At 57.4% G+C, this 9857-nt stretch overlaps 1 protein-coding gene across 1 annotated transcript in view; it reads left to right on the top strand.

Moving 5' to 3' along the window:
- The first annotated feature begins 240 nt into the window (after window positions 1-240).
- LOC129693966 (uncharacterized) overlaps window positions 241-9857 on the top strand; it is a 31791-nt gene continuing 22174 nt past the window's right edge. Inside the window, exons 1-2 of the mRNA XM_055630688.1 lie at window positions 241-417; window positions 7592-7942. Coding sequence (XP_055486663.1) covers window positions 375-417; window positions 7592-7942 — 394 coding nt within the window. The 5' untranslated portion in view covers window positions 241-374. The remainder of the gene's footprint in view (window positions 418-7591; window positions 7943-9857) is intronic.

The following is a 9857-nucleotide window of genomic DNA, read 5'->3' as shown; positions in this document are numbered from 1 at the left end:
TCCCTCTCCCGCTCCTCTCCTCTCTCCCCCCTCCCATCCATCTCTCCCCCCCCCCCCCTGAAACCCCTCTCTCCCCTCTCCTCTCCGTCCCCCCCCCCCCCCCCCCCCCCCCCCCTGCAACCCCTCTCTCCCTCCCCCCCCCCCCCTCCCTCTCTCTCTCTCCATCCCCCCACCGGCCCACATCCAGGCCCAGTCGCTTCATTTCCCGCGGGCCGGCCGGCTCACCATGGAAACAGCAGCACGGCCCGACCCTGACCTCGCACATTGCGGGGGGGTGGGCTCTGGAGCTGGTTCACCACTGGGGGGCGCTCTGGCGACGGCGCGAGGATACGGGAAACGTCTGGTGGCCGGCGGTTGGCGCTCGAGCGGGAAAAATGTGGCTCCGGATTTGGTTGATGTTGTCCTGGGTCTGGCCCGGTGGGTGAGGACAGTGTGGAGACAGGGACAATGTGGGGACAGGGACAGTGTGGGGACAGTGGTGACAGGGACAAAGGGGGGACAGTGGTGACGGGGACAGTGTGGGGAGAGGGACAGTGTGGGGACCATGTGGGGACCATGTGGGGACAGGGACAGTGGGGACGGGACGTGGACAGTGGTGACGGGGACAGTGGGGACACGGACAGTGTGGGGACAGGGACAATGTGGAGACAGGGACAGTGAGGACAGGGACAGTGTAGGGACAGCGTGGGGACAGTGTGGAGTCAGGGACAGTGGAGACGGGGACAGTGGGGACAAGGACAGCGGGTACTGTGAGGACAGGGACAGTTTGGAGAGTGGGACAGGGACAGTGGGGACAGGGACAGTGTGGGGACAGGGACAGTGGGGGGACAGGGACAATGTGGGGACAGGGACAGTGCGGACAGGGGCAGTGGGGACAGGGATAGTGGGGAGACAGTGTGAGGACAGGGACAGTGTGGTGACGGACAGTGGGGACAGAGACGGTGTGGGGACAGGGACAGTGGGGGGACAGGAACAGAATGGAGACAGGGACAGTGGGGACGTGGACAGGGTGGGGACAAAGGGGACTGTGGAGAGTGGGGACAGTGTGGAGAGAGGGGACAGTGGAGAGGGTGTGGGGACAGTGCGGAGACAGTGGGGACTGGGGACAGGGACCGTGTGAGGACAGGGACATTGTAGGGACAGCGTGGGGACAGTGTGGAGACAGGGACAGTGGGGACGTGGACAGGGTGGGGACAGAGGAGACTGGAGAGTGGGGACAGTGGGGAGAGAGTGGGGACAGTGTGGGGACAGTGCAGAGACAGTGGGGACAGGGACAGTGTGGAGATGGACTGTATGGGGGCAGGGACAGTGGGGAGACGGACAGTGTGGGGACAGGGACAGTGAGGACAAAGACAGCGGGGACAGGAACAGTGGGAACAAGGACAGTGGGGACAGGGACAGTGGGGACAGGGACAGTGAGGAGACAGTGAGGGGAGAGGGACAGTGGGGACAGGGACAGTGAGGACAGGGACAGTGAGGTGACAGGGACAGTGGGGACAGGGACTGTGGGGACAGGGACGGTGTGGGGACAGGGGCAGTGTGGGGATAGGGACAATGTGGGAACAGGGACAGTGGTGACAGGGACAGTGTGGGGACAGGGACAGTGTGGGGACAGGGAGACAGCACACAGTGGGGACAGGGACAGTGGGGACAGGGTCAGAGGTGACAGGGACAGTGAGGAGACAGTGTGGGGACAGGGACAGTGGTGACGGACAGTGTGGGGAAAGGGACAGTGTGGAGACAGGGACTATGTGGGGACAGGGGCAGTGAGGGGACCATGTGGAGACAGGGACAGTGGGCTCAGGGACAGTGGGGGGGCAGTGGGGGACTGTGGAGAGAGTGTGGGGACAATGTGGAGACAGGTTGGAAGTGTGGGGACAGTGGTGGAGACAGTGTGGAGACAGGGACTGTGGGGACGGACAGTGTGGGGACATGGACAGGTTGCGGACAGTGTGGGGACAGTGTGGAGAGAGTGGGGACTGTGGAGTGAGTGGGGACAGTGCGGAGACAGTGGGGACTGTGAGGACAGGGACATTGTAGGGACAGTCTGGAGACAGGGACAGGAACAGGGTGGGGACAGGGTCAGTGAGGAGACAGTGTGGGGATAGGGACAGTGGTGACAGGGACAGTGGGGACAGGGACTATGTGGGGACAGGGGCAGTGAGGAGACCATGTGGAGACAGGGACAATTTGGAGGCAGTGGGGACAGGGACAGTGTGGGGACAATGTGGAGACAGTGTGGAGACAGGTTGGAAGTGTGGGGACAGTGTGGAGACAGGGACAGTGTGGGGACGTGGACAGGCTGGGGACAGTGTGGAGAGAGTGGGGACAGTGTGGAGAGAGTGGGGACTGGAGAGAGTGTGGGGACAGTGCGGAGACAGTGGGGACTGTGAGGACAGGGACATTGTAGGGACAGTCTGGAGACAGGGACAGTGTGGGGCCAAGGACAGCGGGGGAACAGTGTGGGGACAGGGTCAGTGAGGAGACAGTGTGGGGATAGGGACTGGTGAGGGACAGTGTGGGGACAGGGTCAGTGAGGAAGTGTGGGGATAGGGAAAGTAGTGACGGGGACAGTGTGGGGACGGACAGTGTGGGGACAAGGACAGTGTGGGGACAGGGACAATGTGGGGACAGGGACAGTGGGGACAGGGACAATGTGGGGACAGGGACAGTGTGGGGACAGGGACAGTGTGGGGACAGGGACTAGTGACAGGGACAGTGTGGAGACAGTGTGAGTGACAGGAACAGTGTGACAGTGGGGACAGGGACAGTGTGGGGACAGGGACAGTGTGGGGACAGGGACAGTGTGGGGACAGGGACAGTGTGGGGACTGTGACAGTGTGGTGACCGGGACAGTGTGGGGACAGGGGCAGTGTGGAGACGGATAGTGGGGACAGTGGAGACAGGGACAGTGTGGTGCTGGACAGTGTGGGGACAGGTACAGTGGGGATCATGTGGAGACAGGGAAAGTGTACAGTGGGGACAGTGTGGAGAGAGTGTGGGGACAGTGGAGAGAGTGTGGGGACAAGGGGGGCAGTGTGATGACAGGGACAGTGTAGGGACAGCGTGGGGACAGTGGAGACAGGGACAGTGTGGGGACAAGGACAGCGGGGACGGAGGACAGGGACAGTTGGGAGACGGACAGAGTGGGGGCAGGGAGAGTGGCGACAGGGTCAGTGAGGAGACAGTGTGGGGATAGGGACTGGTGACAGAGACAGTGTGGGGACAGGGTGAGTGAGGAGACAGTGTGGGGATAGGGACAATAGTGACAGGGACAGTGTGGGGCCAGGGACAGTGGGGACAGTGACAGTGTGGGGATAGGGACAGTGGTGACAGGGACAGTGTGGGGCCAAGGACAGTGTGGGGACAGGGACAATGTGGGGACAGGGACAGTGTGGGGACAGGGACAGTGTGGGGACAGGGACAATGTGGGGACAGGGACAGTGTGGGGACAGGGACAGTGTGGGGACAGGGACAGTGTGGACAGACAGGGACAGTGGGGACAGGGACAGTGGGGACAGGGACAGTGTGGGGACAGGGACTGGGAACAGGGACAGTGGTGACGGGGACAGTGAGGGGACAGGGATAGTGGGGACAGAGACAGTGTGGGGACAGGGACAGTGTGGGGATAACGTAGAGAGAGTGTGAGGACAGGAACAGTGTGGGACAGTGACAGTGTGGGGACAGGGACAGTGGGGACAGGGACAGTGGGGGGACAGGGACAGTGCGGACAGGAACAGTGGGGACAGGGATAGTGTGGAGACTGTGTGAGGACGGACAGTGATGACAGGGACAGTGTGGGAACAGAGACAGTGTGGTGACAGGGACTGTGGTGACAGGGACTGTGTGGTGACAGGGACAGTGTGGTGACAGGGACAGTGTGGGGACAGGGACAGTGTGGTGACAGGGACAGTGTGGGGACAGAGACAGTGTGGGGACAGGGACAGTGTGGGGACAGGGACAGTGTGGGGACAGCGACAGTGTGCGGACAGGGACAGTGTGCGGACAGGGACAGTGAGGACAGGGATAGTGTGGAGACAGTGTGAGGACAGGGACTGTGTAGGGACAGTGTGGAGACAGACGGTGGGGGCAGGGACAGTGTGGGGACAGGGATAGTGTGGGGACAGTGTCTCGACGGACGGTGGGGATGGGGACAGTGTGGGGACAGGGACAGAATGGAGACAGGGCCAGTGTAGGGACGTGGACAGGGTGGGGACAAAGGGGACAGTGTGGGGAGAGTGGGGACAGTGTGGAGACAGTGAGGACAAGGACATTGTAGGGACAGCGTGGGGACAGTGTGGAGACAGGGACAGTGGGGACGTGGACAGGGGGGGACAGTGTGGGGACCGGGACATTGTAGGGACAGCAGTGGGGACAGGGACAGTGTGGAGACAGGGACAATGTGGAGATAGGACAATGTGGGGACAGGGTCAGTGGGGACAAAGACAGCGGGGACAGGAACAGTGTGGGGACAAGGACAGCGGGGACAGGAACAGTGTGGGGACAGGGACAGTGTGGCGACAGGGACAGTGAGGGGACAGGGACAGTGAGGAGACAGTGTGGGGATAGGGACAGTGGGGGGACAGGGACAGGGGACAGGGACAGTGGGGACAGGGACTGTGGGGACAGGGACACTGGAGACAGGGACAGTGTGGTGACGGACAGTGGGGACAGGGACAGTGTGGGGACAGGGACAGTGTGGGGCAGGGACAGTGGGGACAGGGAGAGTGAGGGGACAGGCACAGGGTGGGGACAGGGACAGGGTGGAGACAGTGGAGACAGGGACAGTGGTGACGGACAGTATGGGGACAGGGACAGTGTGGGGACAGGGACTATGTGGGGACAGGGGCATTGAGGGGACCATGTGGAGACGGGGACAGTGGGCTCAGGGACAGTGTGTACATTGGAGGCAGTGGGAACAGTGTGGAGAGAGTGTGGGGACAGGGACAGGGGTCAGGGATAGTGTGGGGACAGTGTGGAGACAGGTTGGAAGTGTGGGGACAGTGGGGGAGACAGTGTCGCGACAGGGACAGTGCGGGGACAGGGACAGTGGGGACAGGGACAGTGTGGGGACAGCGACAGTGTGGGGACAGGGTGGACAGTGGTGACAGACAGTGGACAGTGGGGACAGGGACAGTGTGGGGACGGACAGTGTGGAGACAGGGACAGTGGGGACAGGGACAATGTGAGGACAGGGACTGGGGACAGGGACAGTGTGGGGACAGGGACAGTGGGGACAGGGACAGTGGTGATGGGGACAGTGGGGACAAGGACAGTGAGGAAACAGTGTGGGGACAGGGACTGTGGGGACAGTGCGGAGACAGTAGGGACAGTGTGGGGACGGACAGTGTGAGGACAGGGACAGTGGGGACAGGGATAGTGTGGAGACAGTGAGGACAGGGACAGTGTGGAGATAGAGACAGTGTGGGGACAGGGACAGTGTGGGGACGGGGCCAGTGTGGTGACAGGGACAGTGTGGGGACAGGGACAGTGTAGGGACAGGGGCAGTGTGGGGACCATGTGTAGACAGGGACGGTGTGTACAGTGTGGAAGCAGTGGGGACAGTGTGGAGAGAGTGTGGGGACAGTGCGGAGACAGTGGGGAGAGTGTGGGGACGGACAATGTTGGGACAGTGTAAGGACAGTGACAGCGTGAGGACAGGCACAGTGAAGGGACAGCGTGGGGTCAGGGACAGTGTGGGGACAGGGACTGTGGTGACAGGGGCAGTGTGGGGACAGGGACAGTGTGTACAGTGTGGAAGCAGTGGGAACAGTGTGGAGAGAGTGTGGGGACAGTGTAGGAACAGCGTAGGGACAGTGGAGACAGGGACAGTGGGGACAGGGACAGTGGGGACAGACACGGGAGACGGACAGTGAGGAGACAGTGGGGACAGGGACAGTGTGGGGACAGGGACAGTGTGGGGACAGGGACAGTGTGGAGACAGGGACAGTGTACATTGGAGGCAGTGGGACAGTGTGGAGAGAGGGGACAGGGACAGTGTGGGGTCAGGGATAGTGTGGGGACAGTGTGGAGACAGGTTTGAAGTGTGGGGACAGTGATAGAGACAGTGTCGCGACGGTGACAGGGACAGTGGGGACAGGGACAGTGTGGGGACAGGGTCAGTGAGGAGAGTGGGGATAGGGACAGTGGTGACAGGGACAGTGTGGGGACCGGGACAGTGTGGGGACAGGCAGAGTGTGGGGACAGGGACAGTGTGGGGACAGGGACAGTGTGGGGACAGGGACAGTGTGGGGACAGGGACAGTGGGGACAGGGACAGTGTGGAGAAAGGGGAAGGGGACAGAGTGGGGATGATGAGAGAGTGTGGGGACAGGGACAGTGAGGAGAGAGTGCGGGGACAGGGACAGTGGTGACACAGGGATGGTGTGGTCAGGAACAGTGTGGGGACAGGGACAGTGTGGGGACAGAGACAGTGGGGTGACAGGGACAGTGGAGACAGGGACAGTGTGGAGACAGGGACAGTGGGGACAGGGACACAGTGTGGAGACTGGAACACCGTGTAGGCACAGGGACAGTGGGGGGATAGGAACAGGAGACAGTGTGGAGACAGGGACAGTGGGGACAGGGGCAGTGTGGGGACAGTGGAGACAGGGACAGTGGGGTGGGGACAGTGTGGAGGTGGGGGGTGGGGACATTGTGGGGGTGGGGACAATATTGGGATGGAGACAGTGGGGCTGGGTTGGGACAGTGTCGGGTGAGGACTGTAGGGGGGGGGATTTACATCACATGACCCTAAACCACCTCCCCCATTAGGACACACCCACTACCGCTTTGTTTACCCTCATTCTCCTTGGTCAGACGTTGCTGGCTTAACCTTGCACTAAACGTTATTCCCTTATGCATATCTTTAGACTGTTAATGTAATCAATGTAATGATGTTTTGCCTTTCTGCTGACTGGTTAGCACACAACAAAAGCTTTTCATTGTACTTCGGTACACGTGACAATGAACTAAACTGAACTGAAGCAGGGGTAACAGTTTCCCCACAGGATAACTTGCCCCACCTCCTAAATGTATACCTCTGCTCTGGGACATCTACCTCCCTTCACTCTGGAACACCATGGAACAGTACAACGCAAAAACATGCCCTTTAGCTGACAATATCTAAGCCAAACATGATGCCCAGACCGACCCTTGTCTATCTGCATATAATCCATATCCCTCCATATATCTGTGCTTCTTTAAAATTGTCTTTAAATGCCACTATCATTTCTGCCTCCACCACCACACCCTGCCTGCGCATTCCAGCAAATCACCACTGTGTAAACAAAACATTAAAAGTAGTCCCTCTCACCTTAAAGCTGATGCATCAAACACCTCTTGCCTGTGATATTTCCATCTTGGGCAAAATGGTCTGACTTTCTACTTCGTCTATGCAATTTATCATTGATATACTTATATAAAGTTCCCCATAACCTCCCACATTCCAGACAAATCAGAATCTAAATATGTCCAACCTTCCCTGCAACTGATGCCCTCTAATCCTCTGCCATCTCCTTGCACTCTCATCTGTAGTCCATCGTTGCACAGGTTCTACAAGAAGCAATGCATCATGTGTTTGTGTTTTACAGTTTATTCACAATTGCACGCTACTGCTGTGACTGTGGAATATATTATTGCCGGCCGTTATTCCTCAGTTTTACTGAAAGGATTCAAAGAAACCAGACTTCCAAAAGGAACAGTGAACAAATGGTCACTTGTCTTACGACATCGGCATACCTTGATAGTGATTCATACCGTTGGCTCAAGTCATATTCGTTACAGTGATTATTACATTAATCGGATAAATTATCACAAAGAGAATGGGTCTCTCGTACTGAACAATGTAGATCTGGATGACCGTGGCGTTTATGAGAACAGTGTAACAACATATGAAAAAACTGTGCAGAAGTCTTATTATAAAAAAATTCTGGACGTTTTAGGTAAGGACATAGCATGCTGGGTGCTGTTTAATTTGTTTAATTTGTTTCTGATATTTGTGTTAAGTATGGGAGGTAGACAAAAATGCTAGAGAAACTCAGCGGGTGAGGCTGCGGATGGAGCGAAGGAAACAGGTGACGTTTCGTGTCGAGACCCTTCTGATACGGAGGTGGTGGGGGGGGGGTGGGGGGCGGGAAGAAGAAAGGACGAGAAAAGGCAAAAATCTCAAAAAGGGAAGAAGAGAGGAAAAGAAAAGGCAAATTTAAAAAAGATCATGCCTTTCTGCCAACACATCACGTGTGTCACCAGGGGGAAAAGAACTGGACCACCGCTACACGCCATTCAGGAAAGGCCACAAGGCCGTTTCTCTCCCTCCTTTTGGAAAATCTGACCACGTTGCCATTTTCCTGTTACCGGATTATAAAGAACGGATAGTACGGGAAGCGGCAGTGACGAGGGATGTAATGTGGTGGTTTGACCATTCAGAGGCCATGCTGCAAGATGCACTAAGCGATGTCGACTGGAATATGTTTGAAGCAAGTTCTGCAGACATCAGTGAGTTTGCGTAAGCGGTCACGGACTTCATTGCAACAATAGCCGATAACATCATTCCCACGGTAAGGGTTAGTATCTTTTCTAATCAAAAACCCTGGGTGGTCAGGTCCATTTGCGTTGACTTGAATACTTGCACCGCTGCTTACAACTCTGGCCTGGCATCCGGCAATATGGACGACTACAACGCAGAGTCCTACAGACTGCAAAGGGCTGTGAAGGATGCAAAAGGGTGTTAAGGGACAGGATGGAGTCACAGATGATGCAGCAGGACACCAGGCGCCTTTGGCTGGGGCTACGGACTATAACTAATTACCGGAGCAGCCCCCCCTCAACCGTAAGTGCCGGCACCTCCTTAGCTGATGAACTGAACTCTTTCTACGCACGATTCGAGACAGGCAACATCACCCCTAGCTCGCCGTCTAAAAACAACACCGCAAGCGGACTGGCTAGCGAGGCTGGAGGGAGGTCCACCACTGGGGATGTGCACACATTCTCGGTGTCCGAGCACGACGTGAGGAGGGCTCTGATGCATGTGAACACGAGGAAAGCTGTAGGCCCAGGTGGTAAATCTGTTCAAGTACTAAAGTCCTGTGCTACTCAGCTTGCTCCAGTGCTCACCACAATATTCAACCTCTCCCTGGCCAAGTCTGTGGTCCATGCCTGCTTCAAAAGATCCACCATTGTACCAGTGCCAAAGAATGCCTCTCCAGCTTGCTTGAATGACTACCGACCGGTGGCCCTCACCTCGGTGGTCATGAAATGCTTCGAGAGTCTGATCAAGAACCATATCTGGGCCTTCCTCCCTCGCAACATGGACTCGCTGCAGTTCGCATACTGTCCGATCAGATCCATGGAAGATGTGGTCTTCCAGGTTCTGCACACCGCCCTCTCTCACCTTGATAGCCAGAAATGGGGCTATGTGAGGATGCTGTTCATTGACTTAAGTTCAGATTTCAATACCATTGTCCCCACCAGACTTGCTGAGAAGCTGCTGGAACTGGGGCTGAATGCTCCCTGTGTGCCTGGGTCCTGGATTTTCGCACTGCCAGGCCCCAGATGGTCAAGATGGGGAGACATACATCCAACCCCCTCACCTTGAACACAGGATCCTCCCAGGGTTGTGTCCTTAGCCCTCAACAGTACTCCCTGTACACACATGACTGTGTGGCTAGGTTCAGCTCCAACTCCATCATCAAGTTTGCTGATGACACTGTGGTGGTGGGCCTGATCTCCGATAACGATGAGAAAGCCTACCGGGAGGAGGTGGCTGATCTGGCACTCTGGTGTCAGAACAACAACCTCCTCTTGAATGTCGCTAGAACTAAGGAGTTGATTGTTGACTTTAGAAGGGCACAACATCTG

Source organism: Leucoraja erinacea, unplaced genomic scaffold, assembly GCF_028641065.1.
Source record: "Leucoraja erinacea ecotype New England unplaced genomic scaffold, Leri_hhj_1 Leri_506S, whole genome shotgun sequence".
Classification (NCBI taxonomy): Eukaryota; Metazoa; Chordata; class Chondrichthyes; order Rajiformes; family Rajidae; genus Leucoraja; species Leucoraja erinaceus.
The sequence above is the reverse complement of the archived record's forward strand: the minus strand, read 5'-3'. Positions and strand labels throughout refer to the sequence as shown.